This window comes from Podarcis melisellensis (genome assembly GCF_964234715.1).
Source record: "Podarcis melisellensis genome assembly, chromosome: 7".
Taxonomy (NCBI): domain Eukaryota; kingdom Metazoa; phylum Chordata; class Lepidosauria; order Squamata; family Lacertidae; genus Podarcis; species Podarcis melisellensis.
In genome coordinates this window covers 3,217,665-3,242,215 of record NC_138539.1, presented here as the reverse complement: position 1 = coordinate 3,242,215, position 24,551 = coordinate 3,217,665, and the positions used below count along the sequence as shown (strand labels likewise).

The window sequence follows — 24,551 nt, the reverse complement described above, 5'->3', positions numbered from 1 at the left end:
TACTCTATCCACTGTCTTCAATATGTAGAATCTGGGATTTTCCTGGAAGAGCTCAGGCCAAGGGTGTCGGCCCTGGAAGGGCACGTCATTCCTTAGTAATATGGAGAAGACCTGCAAACTGAGCCTGCTCTTGGTCGGAGTACTGAGTCCCCCATTGCGCTGCTCAAAAGCCACTTCATTCAGTTTGTTTTAAAGCCTCCCATTTCTCAGCTAAGCGGAATTGCTTTTCCTTTTCCTGCTCTCTGAAGAGCATGCACAAGCTTTTTACATGCCCCGGCCACCATTTGAACACAGCCCAAAGGACACCGGACCATAAATCAGGTGAACCGTCAGCAAAAGAACAGTCCCTTCAACAAGTTTCTCTGGAGCAGGTGAGGGGGAAAGACGTTATTAGCACAGCAGGTACGGCCATTATTTTAACAACAACAAAGAGGAAACAACAATCCACCAAATTTCCTCCCTCCCACCCCACCCAAATCACTTTTTGTTCTGTTGACAGTGAGACATGGCCAGGTTGGACATCCACAATTTCTGTGAAATGGGCACCAATTATAGAGAGCCAGTGTGGTGTAGTGGTTAAGAGCGGTGGACTCGTAATCTGGTGAACTGGGTTTGATTTCTCACTAGTTCACATGCAGCTGCTGGGTGATCTTGGGCTAGTCACACTTCTCTGAAGTCTCTCAGCCCCACTCACCTCACAGAGTGTTTGTTGTGGGGGAGGAAGGGAAAGGAGAATGTTAGCTGCTTTGAAACTCCTTCGGGTAGTGATAAAGCGGGATATCAAATCCAAATCCAATTATATCTTAGAAGATAAATGATAATAGAACATAAATGTGTTATTTTTTCCTTCCATCCGCACCTACTCAAAAACAAATTACAGGTACCACTGGGCCTGGGTCCATGAAAAATATACATGTCTGAATCAAACCAGCGTCACCACGATGTCACAGCAGTTAGCTTTGCTATAACCCACTGCCACAATTAGAAGCTTCATTACTCTAACAGGTTGGTACCACTCTAATCTTGTTTTATTTCTGCACTAATTCTGGAGGGCACCAGGTTGGCAAAAGCAGCTGTAGGGCATGGAAAGAAGGGCTTGAGTTGAAGGCTTCACGGTAAAGGTGGGTTTTTAAGGTGGGATTTGGAGAAAGCAAGACAGGTTCATCACAAATGGATGTCTTGAAAGCCAGTTACAATCAGAAGGGGTTGCAAGAGAGGAAGGATGCAGCCGTCAGAAGAAGCAGGAAGATCCAAATCTTCATCATCATCATTATTACACTCGAAAGTGGAACAACTACAGGAAATCAGAAACACAGATTTTTTTGGTATCCTCAGCAGACATGGGTGCCAAACTCTGAAAAATATATTTGCACTAAGTTCTGGGAGAACCTGCTTTAAGGAACCAAAAGCAATTTGAGACCAAACTCTGCACCTAAAGCCACATTCTTAACTTTTTTGGCACTCCCCCACAGCCTAATCTTTCCTACACATGATATATACGGCCGCCTCTCGTGATGACATTACGGCTTTTACATAACAAGGGACGAAATTTTGCAAGCATAAAGAAACACGCAGGAGGCCTCGAAACAGAAGTAACGTGTGTCCAGTGCCTCATGGCTGCATGGAAAGGTGACAGTACGTGGCTCGGGGTCAAGGAATTTGGACAACCTGTCAGAATTCCTCCTTCGTTCAGGCACCAAACCCCAAGCCGCTCAGAACATGAAGCTGGGGCAGCAGGAGAAAATTCAGAGGCGGTCTAATAACACCAGACACGACAGCGAGGAATCCCACCCACCCCCTAGTTATTACAGCTAAAGTGCACCCCCTCTGTACACACACGACCCCTCCAAAAACCCATAAAGTTCTGATGGAGAGAAACAGAAAAGCATATTTACACAGGCCGGCTATGAGTCCCTCCGCACGGTCGGATCTATCACGTATTGATTTTCTGCCTGGTGTTTCTCTCGTACTGAAGCCTTTCTCAACTTCCATTGTGCCTAGAAATTATGACCAAAGTGGTAATCAAATGGATTAGAGCTTCAGAGGCTTTTACCCTGAACTGGCCATCTGGGTTTGGTAAGGAGGTGTAACATTTCATGGATCGGAGAAGGCGGGTTTCAGTCAGAAAAAGCTGCAATCCACGGCCCACTTACTTGGGAATAAACCCCAACGAATTTAGTGGGGCTCGCTTCTGAGCAAACATGTGCAGGATTGGGCCCAAGGTGCTGCAGGCCAGGACTCCAATTAGTTGCGGGGGCGAGTTGCATCAAATTCATAGGTGGCAAACCGAATGGTTCAGAGTGCCAGGAGGACTTGGACATTTGCACAGACGTCCTGAGATTCCCTGCTCTTGCTGCAGGGTTCCTGGTTTAGGCAGGGAAACTTTTGAGAGCCCTTCCATGAAATGATCCTAAGTGCCAAGGCCCCATTGGATTTTGAGGACCACAAAAACCTACGTCACTCTGCTGTAACAGGGAAAGATGTGCACATTCCTAGAGTCTCTTCATGTGAATATTAAAAGAATGCACATAGAAATGGCGGTTTCCATGCCCCGATCCCTCTTTGCATTCCCATTCCAAGTGACCAGCCAACCACCCATGTAGTTCTGCTATTTTCTCCTCCCTAGATGAGATCTCAAGACCCAACAGAGGCTGTTCATGCAGTGGTAGGAGCAATACATGACACAGAACCCAGAAGGTTAATAATAACAATAGTACTGTAATAATAATAATTATTATTATTATTTATTTATACCCCGCCCCCATCTGGCTGGGTTTCCCCAGCCACTCTGGGCAGCTTCCAACAAAATACTAAAAATACAATAAAGCATCACACATTAAAAACTTCCCTAAACAGGGTTGCCTTCAGATGTCTTCTAAACATCAGATAGCTGTTTATTTCCTTGACATCTGATGGGAGGGTATTCCACAGGGCGGGCGCCACTACCGAGAAGACCCTCTGACTGGTTCTCTGTAACCTCACTTCTAGCAGGGAGGGAACTGCCAGGAGGTCCTCGGAGCAGGACCTCAGGGCTGAACGATGGGGGTGGAGGCTGTTTAGGGCTTTCAAGGTCAGCACCAACACTTTGAATTGTACTCAGAAACGTACTGGGAGCCAGTGTCGGTCTTTCAGGACCGGTGTTATGTGGTCTCGGCGACCGCTCCCAATCAACCATCCATGGGTACATTTGGCCCATGAGCAGCCCATAGCCAATCTTTATAATGCACTACAAAGTTAATGTTGAGCCAGTTGGGTCTCGTTCATCAACAGCATGATTAAAAATGGCTTCTAGGTATGGACTCTGGAAAGAGACACATCTTTTGACCCTACCAAGAGTGTCGTAGGTCTTTATTTACAGATAGGTAGCCGTGTTGGTCTGCCATAGTCAAAACAAAAAAATTCCTTCCAGTAGCACCTTAAAGACCAACTAAGTTAGTTCTTGGTATAAGCTTTCGTGTGCATGCACACAAAAGCTCATACCAAGAACTAACTTAGTTGGTCTTTAAGGTGCTACTGGAAGGATTTTTTTTGGTAGGTCTTTATGTTCACTTTTAGCTTGCAGATGGAAGCATCTGCAAATCAGGAATATGCATTCCTTTGCTCCCACCATTTCACAAATGATCGGCATAGATATATGGGGGTGGGCAGGCGGTCTCAAATAAGCTGTTAGCCAGTAACTTACCAGCCTAAAATAATCCGAGGTCCAGTAAATTATTTGCAGTGCTGCTGTTCCAGTTTTTCAAGAAGTATATATATATATTTTCTGGCTACTGTCTGCTCAGAACTGTTAGCAGCCATCGTACATCGCAAAAGAAGTAGACGGGAATTATGATCCCCCAAAGGACTAACCTTTAATGGTTGTAAAGTATGGAAAAAATGAAAAGGCTGGAGACTCACACCTATAGTTCTGTCTAGCACATCCCAGCCCAGAGGTGGCTGCATTTGGGTTGCTGGCATGCTTACGAACCTAACCCGGCTGCAGGCCCTGAAAGGGTTAGGCCCGTAGGAGGCAGCAGAGTAAAATCAATGCATCTATGATAATGGGTCTTTGGCTCAGGGGGTTAGTAGTGCTTTTAGCCAGTGACAGGGAGGCTGGATTTTCATACCCAGTGCCCACAGAAGTAATTTACATTCAGGAAGAGTTCAGTGCTAAATGGGTCGATGGAAGCACATCGAGGCAGGCAGAGAACAGTCAGTGCCTTAAAAAAAAAAAGCGGAAGGGTGAGGAGATGAAGGGTGGAAGGAGGCCGAATACACCTGACAACAACAACAACAACAACAACAACAACAACAACAACAACAACATAGCAATGGGGAAATCAGAGTCACTGCGTCTTGTTTTCAGCTGTACCACATGGTAAAGACTAAGGCTCAGCTCATGAGCTTCCACTGAACAGGGTCTTATTATTACTGGCCCCTTCCAGTCTGCTTAAAGAAGAAGCAAACCTCAAGGTTTTACATTTCAAGCCTCTTGGATGGCAACAAATTTAAGCAGAGCGCTGCTGTGAACTTAGCACAACGGGCACTGACGGCTTCATAGTGACTCGGGCACAAATTGCTAACGGCACACCATCAATGGCAAGTATTGAACCCGGGGATTCTGGAAATGGCAAGTATTGAACCCGGAGATTCTGAAATGTGAATCACAGGCTGTTTCGCAAAATTAAGGCAAAGCAACCTCCAGCAGTGCTTTGTTTTCATGTTGTATGCAATCTACCCACCCCCCCCCAGCCCACTCAGATTGGAGCAAGGGGCTGTGCCAGAACTTGTGGGGCATTTCAGAAGCCCAGTCTGTCAAGGGAAAGGGCGGCATGGTTCTGGTGACCAGAACTTCTCCAGCTGGCTACTCAGTGGGAAACAAAACGTGAACTCTTACTCAAGACTAGTAACCTTCCAAAGGATAAGAGATGAACTCTTGATTCCTCAACCTTGCCATTCTCCCATGCCAAAGCCAAAATTGCCCGTTTTTAATACTGGTAACTAGCAACTTATGCACATTTAACTTAGGGCTTGCCATACATCGGAAAATCATTGCAATGCCCGGGAAAATCCAGGTGTATGGTGACCCGTGTCAGAAGTGTAGATTTTTGATGAATTTTGTTTAAAATAGTTCCAAAAATTCATTTTTTTATGTTGGATTTTCCAAAAAAAGAAGAAGCAGCAGCTCAGCAACTTTGCAAAAAAGCCTCTACAACACTTGTGTCTGGATATTCACTTTTTGAAATATGGCAGCCCTATTTAACTTGAGTGCATTTTGCTTTATGAGCTTGGCAAAGAAAAATACAGTATAAATAAATAAATTGGGGTGGGCCTCTGGGTGGGGGGAAAGACTGTGGAGATCCCACCAGCCATTGAACCCAACGTTTTTTGACTATACACAATTTTGGTTCGTGCTGTCCCGTAACATAACCCTGTGTAACTCAAGTGTCAACTTCAGAGGAGCCTCCAAACTATGGCTTGGAGGACTGATGGGGACAATATTCTTCCTCCGCCCCACATGTATATTTGCCGACTCAAACTACGGCTGGCACTAAACTACTAACTATGTTTAGTGCCAGCCCTCCAAGCCATATAGTTTCTTCACATTCTGATTTGGAGGGGCAACCACACTATCCATACCTTGCCAGTTCAGGCATCATGGCCAACTATGGCTGGTCTTAAAACAGCAAACAGCGTCCTGGAGACACGTGGGGGAAGGTTCATGGAAGTCCACAGTTTGATGTGGATTACCTAAACTATGGTTTGGAGAATCATCTGCCTCAGTGTTTGATGTCATCAACCAAATTCACCCAACCCAACGGAATTAAATCAACAACACTTACAGGTAGAGTTCACACTTTGAATGCAAGATATTCCAAGGGAAACTGGCAATCCTAAGACCTCTGAAACCTCAAGACCTTGCAGATCCCCAAGCAGGCCAAGAATCTAATTCCACAGAAGGCAGCTGTTTGTTAGGCAGTTCCTTAAAGCCTCGCCATCTATTCTCGCTCAGGGTCCCTGCAGAAAAGCTATTGAACCCATCAGATTATCTACCTACTACAACATTCACTTGACCAGAAGCTAAGAAACCCTGGGTTCTTCTTGGTCAGGTGGTTCAAGAATTCCCTTCTCCATCACCACCTGGAAGCTGCAATAGTGGTGGGCTCGTTCTGCTTCTCTTGTCTCCAATAGCAAGACACGGTTTAGGAATTTCTCTTTTGCCACCTTCCAGTAATCTGTGAAGAGGACACCAAAATGTAACAGGAGATGCTAAAAGTGCTGCCACTCCAAAAAAGCACTCTTTCCCCAACAGAAATCTGTATTAGGTTAATACCTCTCATTGAACAAACTCTTCCCCTGGGTACCTAACAAAATTCTGGCCTTAAAATTCCAACACAATGTGCAGTAATGTGCATAACATACAGATACAGTTTAAAACCTTCTCTGAATGTCTTCAAACTCCTTGCATACTCCATCTTAAGACTTTTAGCAGAATCAGACAAGGATGGATGACTTGAACACCCGCAGCACCCCTTCCTCCCCTTAAATAATTATTTTTAACGTTTGCCAGATGAAGAGTTCTGGGGAACTCAAAGAGGTCACACACTATTTTGCAATATTTTGGCTGTCCTGATGAAGGTACTGCCTTAATGTGGCCTTTGCATTGTTTTTTTTTCCTGGTGCCTGCTTCTACTTTTAACTTAGAACCAGACTTCTCTAGGATTCAGGGAGAAGACTCTTACTCGGCCGCCTCCCATGCCTTAAGCAAGAGAACGATGCATTGTGGTCCCTATCCCTCTGTAGAAACTGAAATCAGCTCACTCTTGCTACTTTCATGCTGTGTTACGCAAAATGCAGGCGTGCTGGTTTATTCCACCAGACCCACACAATCGGCGCTTGACAGCTGAGATGCAAAAAACGAGGAAGGCAGCTCCCCTCCTTGCTGCGCCCGCACCAAACTCAACTGTGACACTTTCGTCAGCATCCAGCGCAACGACCCACATGTGGGGCACACCACCACACATGCAAAAGATCGAAGGCACCAATTCGGGGGCAGGACCGTCCACCTGGCAGGGTCCATCGCTGGCGGGGTGGACCAAACCACAGCCTCACACCGTCTCCTATTGGTCAGGGGACAAACACAGCCACACGCAGGAGTCAGCCGGAGTCGCCTGCCCATGCAGCCATAATTCTCACGCCCAGCTCCATTTGTAGAAAAGACCGCCAGCCAAGGTCACCAACCAAGGGTTAATGCAAACGGTATTGCACGCACAGCGGGGGGGGGGGAGGGAATTAATAATTTCCCCGCCTTGCAGTAGGTTAGCAAGCAGCTGGCAGCATCTGAAGAGCAGCCCCCCCCCCCCCGGAAGCTATCCGACCGCATACCAGTCCTCCAGCTCTGGATGCTCTGAGCCAGCGCTGCTGCATCCCGGTTGCGCTCCACCCAAATGCCAATCTTCACACACACACCCCGGCCCCCAACCCCTCCCACTGCACCAGTGGGGGCCCCAGCAGAGCATCCCAATCATTCCACAACACCCAGCTGGGCACAGATGCACCCACAGCTGCAACCGCCAGTTCCAAACCTCAGCCTGCATCTCTCAAAGGGGGAAGGGGTGGCTAGGAAGAGAACCATGCAGCATTTCCACCACCCACCCAGCTCCGCTTCACGGCTTGAGACGGCTCGACCCCCCCCCCTCGTCCGTCGGTATGCCTCGTGTTGATGTAAATAAGCACCCAAGCCATTTCCACCCACGAAGCCTCTCCCCCCCCCCCCGCGCTTGGCCAAACCTGCAGTCCTCCATGCTTTTGCAACATGCTTGGTGCTGGAGATCGCCCACCAAACACGCCCCTTAGCCCGGTTCACTTGGCTCGCCTCCAACTTAAAGAGCCCATCCCTTCAATAAAAAAAGAATAACCCCCCCACAAGCCACAATCTGCACCAACGGCTTCCAGATTGCCCCCCAATCCATGCTAATTGTACCCCTATGAGCGAGAGGCACAGACTCAACTCCGGAAGACATAGGAGCAAAATAATATAAAATAAATGCGATTCAGGGTGGGAAGAGATTTCGATCTCGTGTGCATGCACACACACACACACACCAGCTCTGGATTAGGAAGGGGGAGGGTGGTGACCCCCCCCCAGCAGAGAGGAATGGGGCACAGGGCAGGTTTGGGGCAACTGGCAAGGTGGCGGAAGCAAAATATCCACGACCAAAATTTCAGCAGGAGGAAAGGCAGAAAGCCACCTGATTGCAGAGGGAAGGGCATGGGCAGGTGCCATGCGGTGGGGGGGGGGCACCCAAGCCCCACCACCACCACATGGGGGCAGAAAGCAGGACCCCCAAGAAACAGCTGTGAGGTCCTGTCCGGAATGGCATATTCCTCCCCCAGGAGTGGAAAAGCTCCAGGGCCGATGGGTGGCACTGGTCTCTTCAACCAATCCCTGCAATGGGAGGAGGTTGCGGGGGGGGGGTCTGATCAGTTTGAAGGGGCAACTCAGGCTCCTTCCTCTGTAAGGTCCCATCCCTGCACAGCTATGGGGGGGGGGACTGGAGAAATTTGGGTGAGTGGGAGTCTCTAAAAAGAGCCACAGGATCAGGGGTAGGGAAGAACCTTCAGGGCAGGGTCCTAAAAAGGGAGAAATGTGTCAAGGTGACAGGGGGGGGGTCCCTGGGAAGGAGGGGGGGAGGAAAGGGGGGCTGTCCCAGGCTGGAGAGGGAAAGGTCTCCCAGGAAGTAGAGGAAGGCGGCACACAGGGCCTTCCAGGGGTGCCCCCCACCCTCAGAAAAGAGAGCGATCTGCCCTAGCACTTTGTAAGGAGGGGAGAATTTGGGGTGGGGGGGTAACCCTCTGAGAGCACTGAATGTACCAAGGTGCCCTCCCTATAGCAGGTGGGGCATACTGCTACTGTGGGGGTGTTCACAAGCGGGGGGGGGGGCGGTCCCTATGGAGACGAGCTCTCCAGCAAGGAAGGTGCATTGGGGAAAACAGGGAGGAGTGCAGGATCTATGGAGGGGGGGGGGTCTTCCTATATTGAGGAAGGGGGTAGGAATGCCAACCCCTTCCAGCATGGGAAAAGAAAGAGAGGAGCGTTGTAAGGAGACAGTACTGTTGCGGGGGGGGGGGCGCTGCAGAAAATATGGGATAGCCCCAAATGGATGAAATGGGCGAGGGTCAGACTGAGCAAAAAGGGTCTGAAATTGGGATTGAGGAGAAGGCGGGAGAGAGAAAGTGCCCCTTTCTCTGTATTTTCCAAGGGGGTAAATAAAGGGGGTTCTGCAAGGAGATGGGTGGGGTTGATTCGACCAGATGGGGTATTTTTTTTTGGGGGGGGGGAACTACGATGACGACTAAAGTATAAATGGAGCTGGCTTGGCCGAAGGAGAAAATAGGATTTGGGTGGGAAAAGAGGTTCTTTTTGAGGGGGGGGGAGAAACACTACTGATGCGAAAATCTCCACCTGGGGTGGAGGTGGTGGGACAGATTTTGGGGAGGGGGCTTGGCGGGAGGTGTGGGGGGGCGCCTATCCTTGCGCTGCAAAGCGGCTGATTTGGGTGGGGAGAACCCCCCCCCTCGCAAAAAAAAAACCAGGAGGGCAGATTTGGGGGAGGGGGACGTGGAATGGGGTTGGGGGGGCTCTGATGCAGTAGTGGTGAGGGAAGGTTTAGGGGGGGTTGGCTGTGGGGGAGGGTCTCCTCCTCACCCCCAGTGGGTTGGGGGTCTACCCCCCCACACAAGTTCGTGTTGTGGGGCAGGAGGGGGGCGTGCATGGGGAGGGGGGTCTCTTCCTCCCTCCCCACCCCTGTGAGTTGCTGGGGGGCTGCTGTGAGGGGGGGTCTCTCCTCTTCCTCCCCCCAAAAGATTTGGGGGTCGTGCATGGGGAGGGGGGTCTCTTCCTGCCTTCCCCCCCGTGAGTTGCTGGGGGGGCAGCTGTGGGGGGGGTCTCTCCTCTTCCTCCTCTCCAAGAATTTGGGGGTCGTGCCTGGGGGTCTTTTCCCCCTCCCCCCCCAAGGATTTGGGGGTCGCGCGTGGGGGGGGTCTCTTCCTGCCTTCCCCCCCCGTGAGTTGCTGGGGGGGCAGCTGTGAGGGGGGGGGTCTCTCCTCTTCAAGAATTTGGGGGTCGTGCGTGGGGGTCTTTTCCCCCTCCCCCCCAAGGATTTGGGGGTCGCGCGTGGGGGGGGGGGTCCTACCTCTCCGCCATCTTCTCCCCCGAGCCGGCGGGGTCTTCACCGGGCGCGGCGAGGGGCGGCGGCGGCCCCCGCCCGGCAGCCCATGGCCCCGGCAGCGCTGCGGCTCCTCGCCCGCCGCCGCCTCCTCCTGGCCGCTGACGGAGCGAGCGACGGAGCGACGGAGCGACGGACGGGCTGCCAGCGCCGGCCAGGAGGAGACGATGCCGCCACCGCCGCCGCCGCCGCGTCCCGCCGTCACCACCGACAACGGCCCTCGGCCAATGGCGCTCGCCCACGGGCGGGGCCAAGGCGGCCTCGGCTCCGCCCCGCCAGCCAGCCCCTCCCTCCGCCTCAAGGGCTCATGGGAAGTGTAGTTTCTGCGGCCGTCTCACCTGAGGTGGCGGCAGCCATGTTTGGGCCTACGAGAGGAGGCCTCTCAAGGGCATCCAGTCGGCCCCTGGAAACATGTCGGAGAAAATGTGCCCGCTTAAAAAATAAAAATAAAACGTAATGAAATCTCTCTCTCTCTCTCTCTCTCTCTCTCTCTCTCTTTTCAGCCACCGGAAAGGGAATAAGGCAGTGAGAAGGAGGGAAGCACTCTGCACATGTTCAAGGGTGTCATGTCATAGAATCAAAGAGTTGGGAGGGACCCTGAGGATCATCTAATCCAACCCTCTGCAATGCAGGAATATGCAGCTGTCCCATATGGGAATTGAACCTGCAACTTTGGCCTTATCAGCACTTCATTCTCAGACCCTCCAAGTGTCCCTATTTTCCCGGGACGTCCCTGATTTAGAGAAGTCGTCCCGGTTTCTGTTTTGATCCAGTTTTACTATACAGTGGTACCTCAGGTTACAGACGCTTCAGGTTATGCATTTTGGGTTGCAAACCGCGCCGAACCCAGAAGTACCAGAACGGGTTACTTCCAGGTTTTGGCTCTCACGCATGCGCAGAACCGCTAAATCGCACTTTGTACATGCGAAGAAGCGCTGAATCACGTCCTGCGTGTTCAGAGATGCGGCGCTGGAGGTTGTGAACATGCCTCACGAATGGATCACGTTCGCAACCCAAGGTTCCACTGTATTGATATATGCTGGGAGCTGCCCAGAGTGGCTGGGGAAACCCAGTCAGATGAGTGGGATACAAAATTATTATTATTATTATTAATCTCCTGTGGCAGTGAGTTCCACAGTTTATCTATGTGCTGTGTGAAGAAGTCCTTTCTTTTATCCGTCCTGAATCTTCCGACATTGACAGACCTTCCAAGTGCCCCTATTTTCCAGGGACACTCCTGGATTTACAGAAGCAGTCCTGGTTTCTGATTTGATCCCAAAATGTCCCGCCTTTCCTTAGGATGTCCCTATATTCACTGGAGAAACACTGGAGGGTATGCATCCAGCTTCTCAGTGCGTGGTCCTGCGTTCTAGTTACTTTGAGAGAAGCATAATTTTTTTCTCTCTATCCACATTCTCCATCCCAGGTGTCATTTTACAAACCTCTATCCAGGGCTTTTTTTCCCAGCCAGAACTCCCCGGACCTGAGATCCGTCATATCTCAGGTGGGCACCATCAGGAGAGCAAGCAAGGCGTTCATGATGAATTTTGGCACTTCTTTTTCTGGAAAAATAGCACTGCTTCTGTCATGACTTCTCGTACCCTCCTCTTCCCAGAGGCATGAGGGAAGCACATAGGCGCCACTACTGTGTGGGCTGGTTTGTGGGACTTGTTATTTCCCTGCAAGTGTATGGAGCCTCCACCATCTCCTAACCTTCACCGCCGCCCCCCCCCCCCCAGTTTTGTACCTTCACAGTCTCCTGACATGGATGCTGAAGGTTGCAAACAGCCGTGTTTATGTATATATATATATATCTGTGTGTGCACATAGATATAACGTTGTTGAAACCAGCTGAAAGCCTTCCTGCGGCAGTTCTGTTCCCAAATCTTCTGTGCTTTGTGCAGGCAGCTTTCCCTCTGAAAACGGCCTCTTGAAGTATTTATAATATCTTATTTATGCAGAAGTCTTGCTAGCCGCTTTTCCAATTAAAAAAACAGAGAGAGAAACAGAAAGATTCCTCAAGGTGACGTACAGAAGATAAATTATCTCAATTTTATACAAATAATATTTTCTCGCCCAAACGCTGTTTGTGGGCCCGTGCTGCCTTTCCTCAGGTGCCTGCAGAGAAAGAATTACGAGTTGCTCTCATCTTTCTCTAACCTGTGAGGGAGAAATAAGGCGTCCTTCATAAATAGGACATGCAAAAATGGCACCGCGGCCGAAGGCTGAGGCTTACGGGACCCACAAGCACCGAAATGGAGAATATGGTGTAGGCAGGCAATACTAAAATTTGGAATCCAAACTCTTCTGTATCTTCTAGCGGACGTCAGTTTTATGTATTGCTTTAGTACATTATTTCTCTGAGTAGTTTGTGTTGCCATGCATGCATCTCATGTCCCTCAACCCTCATTTTATGCTCACAACATTTTTGGCGTGATCCCTACAACAACCCTGTAGAGTAGGCCAGTTTATTTACGCCCGTGTTTTTTTTTATTATGCATTTTGTGTTTTTACCTTGTGTTTTTTTAATGCTGCAAACCACACAGAGATCTACAGATGAAGGACGGTGTGTACACATTTAATTAATAAACAGATGAGAGGCAGAGGCCACAATGACGATGCTTGGATACTGCGAGATGTCCAATGGGGAGCACTCAGCCTACAAGTTTTACACGCTTTGGCTTGGAGTTGGATGTTTTATTTCAGAGCTCAGCAAACTTTTTCAGCAGGGGGGCGGTCTACTGTCCCTCAGACCTTGTGGGGGGGCGGACTATATTTTGGGGGGGGAAATGAACGAATTCCTATGCCCCACAAATAACCCAGAGATGCATTTTTTTAAAAAGGAAACATTCTACTAATGTAAAAACAAGCTGACTCCTGGACCATCCACGGGCCGGATTGAGAAGGCGATTGGGGCAGATCCGGCCCCCGGGCCTTAGTTTGCCTAAAGGTAAAGGTAATGGGACCCCTGACCATTAGGTCCAGTCATGGCCGACTCTGGGGCTGTGGCGCTCATCTCGCTTTATTGGCCGAGGGAGCCAGCGTACAGCTTCCGGGTCATGTGGCCAGCAGGACTAAGCCGCTTCTGGCGAACCAGAGCTACGCACGGAAACGCTGTTTACCTTCCTGCCGGAGTGGTACCTATTTATCTACTTGCACTTTGACGTGCTTTCAAACTGCTAGGTTGGCAGGAGCAGGGACCGAGCAACGGGAACTCACCCCGTCACGGGGATTTGAACCGCCGACCTTCTGATCGGCAAGTCCTAGGCTCTATGGTTTAACCCACAGTGCCACCCACGTCCCCAATTTGCCTACCCATGCTTTATTTGGTCCTGCCACCCACCCAGAGAGAAGGCCCTGTCATTCCTCCTCAAAAGGTGACCGAACCTTTATTCAGCAACCAAAAAGGGGAAAGGAGGAGACACGCTAACCAAGCCCCCCCCACCCAGCCCCCCCTGCAAGAGCCTGTTTCCATAGCAACAGTGACACCCCGGTGTCTGTAGGCAAAAAGCGATGCTGGCATCTCACATTAGTCACAGATCTGCATCAGAGCTACCGGAGGGCAAGTCTGGGGGATGCAGCGACATTCAGCCAGGCCCTAGCTTAAAATGCATCTAAAAGTAGAAGGAAGGAGCAACAAGCACACTTAAGGGAGGGAAGGCGGGTCTCGCTGAAATCAGTGGGGCCACCTACTTCCGAGTAAACATCCCACCGGAAGCCTCGCTGAGTGGGTAATGATAAGGTGCCACGCCAGACACGGAAAGCCAGGCTCTGTCTGCAAACGAAGGAGGCGAGAAAAACACTGAGCAGGGTGGGGACTTAATCATGATGTCGGAAGCAGAGATTGCGTTTTTCGCCTTCGGGTGCAAACATGCAAGATCTCCCGAGCTTGACAAGCCAAGAGATGGCTTGTCCCACCTCTGCATGAAAACCCCCAGCCAGAGGGAGCCCACCGCTTCTCCAGACAATGGCAGACCCTCCAAGTGGGTCCCTATTTTCCAGCAACAATCCCAGATTGACAGAAGCCAGCTCAGTTTCTGATCTGATCCCAAAATGTCCCACTTTTCCTAGGATGTCCCTATTTTCATCAGAGAAATGTTGGAGGGTATGGAGTTACGCAACCCCCCAAGCTAAGGATATAAGTAACTCTACAACTTTCAGAAGACATCTGAAGGCAGCCCTGTATAGGGAAGTTTTTTCATGTTTAATATTGTACTGTACAGTCATACCTCTTGTTACGTTTGCGTCATGATACGTTTTTTCAGGTTGTGTCCCACAACGTAAAGGGTTACTTCTGGGTTTCGCCACTTGTGCATGCACAGTCGAGCAAAATGACGTCACCCGCATGCGCAGAAGCGACAAATCGTGACCCGTGCAAGCGCAGGCCCGGGTTGCGTTCCTTTCAGGTTGCGAAGGGGGCTCCGGAATGGATCCCGTTTGCAACCAGAGGTACCACTGTATTGTGCTGGGGCAACCCAGTCAGATGGGAAGGGTATAAATGTTGTTGTTGTTGTTGTTGTTGAATAAAGGGTAAAGGTGATCGCCGAAGAATGGATGCTTTTGAATTCTGGTGCTGGAAGAGACTCTTGAGAGTCCCATGGACTGCAAGAAGATCAAACCTCTCCATTCTGAAGGAAATCAGCCCTGAGTGCTCCCTGGAAGGACAGATCCTGAAGCTGAGGCTCCAAGACTTTGGCCACCTCATGAGAAGAGAAGACTCCCTGGAAAAGACCCTGATGTTAGGAAAGATGGCGGGCACAAGGAGAAGGGGGCGACAGAGGATGAGATGGTTGGATAGTGTTTTTGAGGTTACCAGCATGAGTTTGACCAAACTGCGGGAGGCAGTGGAGGACAGAGGTGCCTGGCGTTCTCTGGTCCATGGGGTCACGAAGAGTCGGACACGACTAAACGACTAAAGAACAACAACAACAAAGGGACCCCTGACCATTAGGTCCAGTCGTGACCGACTCTGGGGTTGCGGTGCGCATCTCGCTTTATTGGCCGAGGGCGCCAGCATACAGCTTCTGGGTCATGTGGCCAGCATGACTAAGCTGCTTCTGGCAAACCAGAGCAGTGCACGGAAACGCCGTTTACCTTCCCGCCGGAGCAGTACCTATTTATTTACTTGCACTTTGATGTGCTTTCGAACTGCTCACCCCGTCGCGGGGATTTGAACCACCAACCTTCTGATCAGCAATCCCTAGGCTCTGTGGTTTAACCCAGAGCGCCACCCGGACGTCCCTATTTTCATCAAAGAAATGTTGGAGGGTAAGCAATGGGTCCCGCTGCCCAACAGCTCTTGTGCCATCAAGGAACTTTTTCTCTTGTTGAACAGAAATCTGCCCTCCTCTAAGTGATGCCACCCTAGATCCAATTCTTTCCCTGGAGTGGCAGGAAGCGAGTCTTTGCCTCCTTCTGTTGTGATGATTATTATATTTGTATCTCACCTTCCCTGCAAGGAGCCCAAGGTGGCTGACATACGTCTCCTCCTCCCCCATTTTATCCTCACAACAACCCTGTGAATTAGGCTAGGTTGAGATTGGCCCAAGGTCAACCAGTGAGTTTCCTGGCCAAGTGGGGAATCGAACCCTGGTCTCCCGGGTCCTAGACCAACACTCTAACCACTGCACCATACTAAAAAAACAACTTAGGGTTGGAAGGGACCCTGAGGGTCATTTATTCCAACCCCCTACAATGCAGGATAATGCATCCCTGACTATCTAATCTCGCCTCTGAAACATCCAAGGTAGAACTAATCCAGAATGTGGCAACTGGAGTGGTGACTGAGAGCGGCCGCTGAGACCACATAACACCAGTCTTGAAACAGTTACAGATAGGTAGCCGTGTTGGTCTGCCATAGTCAAAACAGAACAAAAATTCCTTCCAGTAGCACCTTAAAGACCAACTAAGTTAGTTCTTGGTATGAGCTTTCGTGTGTATGCACACTTCTTCAGATACACACTATCTGAAGAAGTGTGCATGCACACGAAAGCTCATACCAAGAACTGACTTAGTTGGTCTTTAAGGTGCTACTGGAAGGAATTTTTTTTGTTTTGACCAGTCTTGAAAGACCTACATTGGCTCCCAGCACGTTTCTGAGCACAATTGAAAGTCTTGTTGCTGACCTTTAAAGCCCTAAACAGCCTCGGACCAGGATATCTGAAGGAGCGTCTGCACCCCCATCGTTCTACCCAGACACTGTGGTCCAGCTCCGAGGGCCTTCTGGCGGTTCCCTCATTGTGAGAAGCCAAGCTACAGGGAACCAGGCAGAGTGCCTTCTTGGTAGTGGCACCCACCCTGTGGAACGCCCTCCCACCAGATGTCAAAGAGAAAAACAACTACCAGACTTTTAGAAGACATCTGAAGGCAGCCCTGTTTAGGGAAGCTTTTAATGTTTAATGGGTTATTGTATTTTAATATTTTGTTGGAAGCCACACAGAGTGGCTGGGGAAACCCAGCCAGATGGGCGGGGTACAAATAATAATTTGTTATTATTATTACAGTGGTACCTCTGGTTAAGAACTTAATTCGTTCTGGAGGTCCGTTCTTAACCTGAAACTGTTCTTAACCTGAGGTACCACTTTAGCTAACGGGGCCTCCTGCTGCTGCCACCGTGCGATTTCTGTTCTCCTCCTGAAGCAAAGTTCTTAACCCAAGGTAGTATTTCTGGGTTGGCGGAGTCTGTAACCTGAAGCGTCTGTAACCCGAGGTACCACTGTATTATTATTACTATAGGAAGGCATGCCATCACACCCCAGTTTGAACAATGGCCTTAATTTAAATTGTGCCAATTTACATTCAGGTGCCCTGGAATAAATATCAAAGGATTGTAGTGCAGGAAATGACCCTCAAGAATTATCTAGTCCAGTCTCCTGCAATGCATCTGTCATGTAGCTGCTCCTCTCTTAAAAAACTTAACTTGCAGCTCCTACCCCTGGGGGTCTCTGCAATGTGAAGGGGGGGTTGCAATTCACACACAAAAATTCGAAAGCATCACCATAGGACAAAAGAAGGACAGGTGACATCTCTGGTTGCAAACCTCTGCTCATGTTCTTTTGACACACCTGATCTTTGGCAGTCATTGCGCCCAGATATTCAGCCTCTCCCTTTTTCTAAGACCACAATTCCCGGACTTTATCGTGCCACCACCCCCTCGGTTCCCTGTGCTTGTTGTTGTTGTTTAGATTTAGTCGTGTCCGGCTCTTCGTGACCCCATGGACCAGAGCACGCCAGGCACTCCTGTCTTCCACTGCTTCCCACAGTTTGGTCAAACTCATGCTGGTAGCTTCAAGAACACCATCCAACCATCTCGTCCTCTGTCGTCCCCTTCTCCTTGTGCCCTCCATCTTTCCCAACATCAGGGTCTTTTCCAGGGAGTCTTCTCTTCTCATGAGGTGGCCAAAGTCTTGGAGCCTCAGCTTCAGGATCTGTCCTTCCCGTGAGCACTCAGGGCTGATTTCCTTCAGAATGGAGAGGTTTGATCTTCTTGCAGTCCATGGGACTCTCAAGAGTCTCCTCCAGCACCAGAATTCAAAAGCATCCATTCTTTGGCGATCAGCCTTCTTTATGGTCCAGCTCTCAATTCCATACATCACTACTGGGAAAACCATAGCTTTAACTATACGGACCTTTGTCAGCAAGGTGATGTCTCTGCTTTTTGAGATGTTGTCTGGGTTTGTCATTGCTTTTCTCCCAAGAAGCAGGTATTTTTTAATTTTGTGACTGCTGTCACCATCTGCAGTGATCATGGAGCTCAAGAAAGTAAAACCTCTCCCTGCCTCCATTTCTTCCCCTTCTATTTTCTAGGAGGTGATGGGCCAGTGTCCATGATCTTAGTTTTTTTGATGTTGAGCTTCAGACTGTATAAAAACCCATTATTTAGTATAGCCGTAATAAAGCAATTAAATTCAAAACAGTCACAATTAATTGTGCCTTTAAAAACCCCCAATCCAATTAAAACTATTTAGTTTAATTAATTCAACAAATATTGATCCAGTGATACCAGCTTCTCGGAGTCTGAGAGTCATTTACATATCCAGCATTATCCCCACCAGAGACAGTCCCCCCCCCCACTTTGGGAATCTAATTCTTTGGGGTGCGGGGGTCCCCTATAACCTTGATTTGTTTCTGCGGCAATAAGCATCACATTGCTGTGGTTGGGGCTGTCCTGGGAAGAGAGGAGTCCTCTGAGCTTCCGATCTGGTGCATCCCAGCCGAAGTTACTTGAGTCTGCACTCAGCAGTTTCTGAGCTTCCCACTGAACAGAAAAGGTATTACTGTATTATACTGCCTAGAGTGCATGTCATCCTGTTCTTTGCAGAGCAGGAGTTGCAGCAGGGTGATTTATGGAAGGAAAGAGCCGGGCCCTCTGGACAGCATCTCTGCGACTTCTTTCTCCTATTAAAAAACATGAGCTTAGATTCTGTCGTCAAACATGTGGAGCTTCTAAGGTGCTCTGGGGGATGACAGTGTGTGTAAGAAATTGGTCTTTGGAACTCCCTGCCACTTGATATCAAGCAGGCGCCTTTGATTTACTCTCGATTTACATTTTTGTTTGGACAAGCCTATCCAGACCTGAAGAATGTCAACGTATGTTTTAATCTGCTTTTAGTCTAATGTTATTTTAACTTTTTAAAAAGTTTCAAATTACTGTTGTTAATTTTTTCTTATTGGTTTTCGAAAAACCTTTTTTTTTTCTTGGTGCACTGCTTTGAGGTTTCTTTTTTTACAATCAAGCAGTGAATAAATCTTACAAAATATATATTTTCTTATTATGCTTTTGCCTCTATTCCACACAACGATACAGTCAATCATAGCACTGTAGAATTGGAAAAGGGTCCCAAGGGTCATCTAGTCCAACCCCCACAAGGCAGGAATCTTTTGCCCAACGAGAAGCTCAAACCCACGACCCTGAGATTAGCGGGTCTCATTGCTTTATATTATTTAGTTGCTATTTTGTACGCATTGCCTAAACACCAGCTCCTGGGTGAGATGGGACATTTAATTATTTATCTGTATGATGCTGTTATATGTTGAAATAATTTAATTTAATTATGAAAAAAATCTAAAATTTTAGAGTTTGAAAGAAGCTTCTCCCGGTCTAAATGGAAGCTGGGTGGCCATAACCTTGAACAGATTAAATACCCGTATTTCTTGCTCTATAAGACTCACTTTTTCCCTCCTAAAAAGTAAGGGGAAATGTGTGTGCGTCTTATGGAGCGAATACAGGCTGCGCAGCTATCCCAGAAGCCAGAACAGCAAGAGGGATTGCTGCTTTCACTGCATAGCGATCCCTCTTGCTGTTCTGGCTTCTGAGATTCAGAATATTTTTTTTCTTGTTTTTCTCCTCCAAAAACTAGGTGCGTCTTGTGGTCTGGTGCGTCTTATAGAGCGAAAAATACGGTACTTCAGTTATCTAGGGCTCACATTCCATCATACAGGATCTTGGAAGCACCACTGGCACACCTCCCTTCAAAAGGCGGAGATCACAAAGCTAGCCATACTTAGATTCTTCTTCACAAAGGGCGGCAAATATGTTCCAGCAGCCTTAAGGGTTTTCAATGCAAAATCCATTTCCCGACTTCTGTACGCTGCAAATGTCTGGCATAATGCGTACCTGCCAAAGCTAGATGGCTTTCAGGCAAAATTTCTCCGATCTCTGCTGCAGGTACCCAACTGTGTCCCCAACTCCATACTTCTGTTAGAAGCTGGTGAATGCCCAATTTCAACTAAAGCGTGGTGGGCTGCCCTAAAACATTGGCTCAGGATTTCAGTGTTTGATCTAGGGAAGGGTTTGTACCAACACCTGACCAAAGATGAATTTGTCAGCAAATGGCAGAAAACCATGGCTAGAAAAAGCCACCTCTGTTGGTCTGTCACCCCCCCCCCAAAACTATATTAACTGGGTTATGAAGGTGCCCTAAAGACGTTAAAGCAAAGATTATGGGATAATACACACAGTGTCTTGCAATCTCGATCACACACAGTCTGTAGTCCACTGGCAGTAGGAGCACAATACTGGCATGTCTTTAAGTTAACATCTTACATTAAAAACCTGACAGTACCAAACTATCGAAGGCTTTTCACCAAAGCCAGACTAAACGTCTTTCCTTCTGCAGTGTTGGATGGCAGGTTGAGAGGAGTTCCTTACCAGGGCAGACTTTGCTCGTGTGCTCAAGACATCGATTCTATAAAACATATTTTGCTGCAGTGTGCAAAATATGAGCAAGCCAGGGCTGAACTGATATTCCCCTTGCTGGTATCTTTCCCGGGAAAATCAGAGGCTCACTATGTCAGGTTCCTATTGGAAGACCGGACAAATGCTAGAACATTAGCAGTGGCGAAATTTTTATCAGTGGTTGCAAGAACCAACGATCCCTATCTTTAAGTCTGAACAAAATGCTTGTTTAACCTGGAGATAGGCTGTCTGAATTGTGCATTGCATTGTAACGATTTGTTGGGTCTCTGGACCGTAATAACGATTGATTGATTGATTGATTGATTGATTGATTGATTGATTAAAAATATTTTTTTTAAAAAATGCTTCTCCTGAAGATGCTCAGGCTTGGACTCTGGAAGATCTTCTGTTGGAGAGGATTCCTTAAGGCGATGTGGGGAGTCAGCCTTTGAGAAAACCCTCTTCTTGTCGCTGCTGTCTAACCCTGGCTGATGGATGATTTCAGTAAGAGGGTATCTTCTGTGGGGAGGAACAGGGCGCATGCGGGAGGCAATCGTTATTTACAAGGTTCGTCGGGCAAAATCAATTTATAGGCCACATTTCCAACAATCGGGCGCATGAAGTGCTCAGCAACACCGTGCCATAAAAATAAAATAAAAAACGGCAGACAGATATAAAAGCGCTGTAAGTGATAAAAACAACCATAAAACAGCAGTGAAGGAAAGTATCATAACTTCGACGTCAGAAAAAAATCAATCAAAGCCATCTTTGGATCCGAATTCCTAACAGGATGGAAAGAATCTTGCTTGCCACCTACATCTAATGATGTGGCTGAGAGACAGCTTCTCTGGAGAAGAATCCTAAGTCACAGAAGAAACAAGCCACTGAGAAAAGCCTCCTGATGGGTAAAGTTAGTTATGATACATTGGGCCAAGGATTTGGGGTATAATATACAGTTAAAAGAGTGGGGGAAATTGCGGAAGAAAGGATTAAAATTTACAGCATGCAATGCTTTGAAAGAAAATGTGATGAAAATGACGTATAGATGGTATATCACACCAGTGAAATTAGCCAAAATGTATAAAATAAGTAATAAATGTTGGAAATGTAAAGAGAAAGAAGGATCTTTTTATCACGTGTGGTGGGAATGTAAGAAAGTGAAAAGCTTCTGGGAAATGATATATAATGAGATGAAAAAGATGTTGAAATATACATTTATAAAAAAACCAGAAGCATTTCTCTTGGCATGCAGGGGAGGATATTAACAAGCAGGATAATGAATTGTTTTTATATGCAACAACGGCAGCAAGAGTACCATTGGCACAGAAATGGAAACAAAGAGAACTACCGACGGAAGAAGAATGGCAGACGAAATTAATGGACTTTGCAGAATTAGATAAAATGACGGGAAGGATTCGAAACCTGCGGGACCAGAGATTCTCAGAGGACTGGAGTAAATATGTGAACTATTTGAAAAGCAATTGTAATCAACAGATTACGCTGGTAGGACTGCAAGAAGTTTTGTAAGGAGGACTATGTGAAATATTGCAGAGAAAAGCATATAGAGAATTATAGTGAAGGATTATTAAAAGTAATAGTGAAATTAATGAAATGCAGATTAAGTGATAAAGACTGAAAAATCTTCAGAAGTGGTTCATGGAAGTCCAAAACATTGTATAAGATAAGAAAATATGTTGTATGTTTTTTGGAAACTTTATGTAAAAATTAATAAAAATATTTTTTTAAAAAGAGAGAGAGAAAAGCCTCCTGATGGGAATGACTGGAGAGGGAGAAGGCCGGCCCTGTCATAAGGCAGACTGAGGCAGATGCATCAGATGGTAGATGCTGTAGGGTGGCATTGCCTAAGAGTCCCCTAAGCTTAGCCTGCTCTGCCCTTCCTAAGATAGCCCAGTGTCAACAGCGCTGGAATAACAGCCCATCCGGTCAGGTTCTGCACATGGGACAGAGTGGCGTCACCTTGGCCTTTATCTCAGGCAGCAAACTGGGTCATAGAATCATAGACTTGGAAGGGACCCCCAAAAGCCATCTAGTCCAACCCTCTGAAATGCAGGAATCTCAACTAAAGCATCCATGGCAGACGCCATCCAATCTCTGCTTAGAAACCTCCAAGAAGGAGAGTCCACCACCAGTTGCTCTTATTTAACACATCACTTGGGAAGACAGGAGAACTAATGCCAGTGTACTGGAAGAAGCAAAGATCACCAGTGTCAAAGCAATGATTCTTCGACATCAACTTAATTGGATTGGTCGTGTTGTGAGGATGCCTGATGATCGACTTCCAAAGCAACTACTCTATTCCCAACTTAAAAATGGAAAGCGTAATGCTGGTGGTCAACAAAAGAGATTCAAAGACTGTCTCAAGGTGAAGCTAAAAAAATGTAGTATAAACACTGACAACTGGGAAACACTGGCCTGCGAGCGCTCCAGTTGGAGAACAGCCTTTACCAAAGGTGTCATGGGCTTTGAAGACACTCGAACTCAGGATGCAAGGGAGAGACGTGCTAAGAGGAAGGCATGCTTGGCAAACCCTCACTGTGATCTGCTCCTGCCCAGAAACCTATGTCCCCACTGTGGAAGGATGTGTGGATCCAGAATTGGTCTTCACAGTCACTTACGAACTCACTGTTAAGACCGTGTTCATGGAAGACAATCTTACTCAGCTACAAGGGATCACCAAAGAAGCTAGAGATGTCAAGGACCATGAATGGATGCATGGATGGAACTCTCACCAGCTCAACTCTAGCTATATTCTGCCGATTTCCAGGCAGACAGCCAATCCAACAGATTGTTCCCGTGACTGAGTTCCCCTTGTCTCAGAAGGCACTTCCTGATATATAGTCTGAATCTCCTTTCTTCCAACTTGGGAGTGGAGATTTAGAAAATGAAACTGACAGATCCCTAGGAGGGATTTCTGGAGGTACACAAGCTCCCCAAGGCACCTGATCCCAAAAGCTTTCCTTGGGAATCTGGGCTCCAGCTGTTTGTCAAGGGGTCTCTACCCTTCATAATAAAAGTTGCACTGAGAGTCCCAGAGACTTTTCCATTTCCCACACCTGCATCCCAGATAAGAGGACATTGAACCATCCCAGGGTGGATGAGAGAACAAAATAAAAGAGAAGGCGATGATAGCTTTATATCACACAGAAGCAGGAAAAGACTTCCACTTAACCGCGCACAGATGCTAAGGCGGACATCCGGCGCCTGAGCTCATGCTCCAAGGAGGACAAGGGATTTCAAAGAGACCTTAAGCGTTACGGCATGAAAGGGGGAGCGTGATCCCTTCATGGGGTTGCCAGATGGCAAAGAGATCAGAGCTCCTGAATCTTTAGTGGTTGCAGAGATGCAAGGAAGCAGGGACTAGGGCTGGCTAATATATCCATATATCATCCCAAACCAGTTTGATATTGTGATATCAGTTTCATAGTTTTTGGCCTGGCAATATATTGCAATTTGTGATATTTGTGTGTGTTTTATGCAGAAATCACGATACTGGGAAAACTGTGATACTGGGAGCCAGTGCCTCTACATGGCTCCATTCTTATTTCAGATGTCGTGATGTATAGTCATACCTTGGGTTAAAGCCACTTCAGGTTGTGTTTTTTGGGGTTAAAGGTAAAGGGTAAAGGGGACCCCTGACCATTAGGTCCAGTCGTGGCCAACTCTGGCGTTGCGGCGCTCATCTCGCTTTATTGGCCGAGAGAGCCGGCGTACAGCTTCCGGGTCATGTGGCCAGCATGACTAAGCCGCTTCTGGCGAACCAGAGCAGCGCACAGAAACGCCGTTTACCTTCCCACCAGAGCAGTACCTTTTTATCTACTTGCACTTTGCTGTGCTTTCAAACTGCTAGGTTGGCAGGAGCAGGGACTGAGCAATGGGAGCTCACCCCGTCGCGGGGATTCGAACCGCCAACCTACTGATCAGCAAGCCCTAGGCTCTGTGGTTTAACCCACAGCGCCACCCGCATCCCTTTTTCCAGGTTACGGACCGGCAAAACCCAGAAGTACCGGAACGGGTACCTTCCGGGTTTCAGCGATCGCGCATGTGCAGAAGCGCTAAATCATGCTTTGTGCATGCGCAGAGGCGTCAAATCGCAACCCGCATGTGCGCAGACACACAGACACGGGTTGCAAACATTGCAGGTTGCG

The 24,551-nt window shown here is 48.1% G+C and overlaps 1 protein-coding gene across 3 annotated transcripts in view; it reads right to left on the bottom strand.

The window, feature by feature from the left end:
- ARHGAP39 (Rho GTPase activating protein 39) overlaps positions 1 to 10,373 on the bottom strand; it is a 194,266-nt gene extending 183,893 nt beyond the window's left edge. For 2 of the 3 annotated variants that reach the window (XM_081918707.1, XM_081918709.1), the window contains exon 1: positions 7,771 to 7,805. In XM_081918707.1, the coding sequence (XP_081774833.1) occupies positions 7,771 to 7,784 (14 nt within the window). In that variant the 5' untranslated portion in view covers positions 7,785 to 7,805. Of the gene's footprint in view, positions 1 to 7,770; positions 7,806 to 10,175 lie in introns of those variants that run through there. The other variant, XM_081918708.1, reaches the window with a different exon arrangement.
- Between the last annotated feature and the right edge of the window lie 14,178 nt (positions 10,374 to 24,551).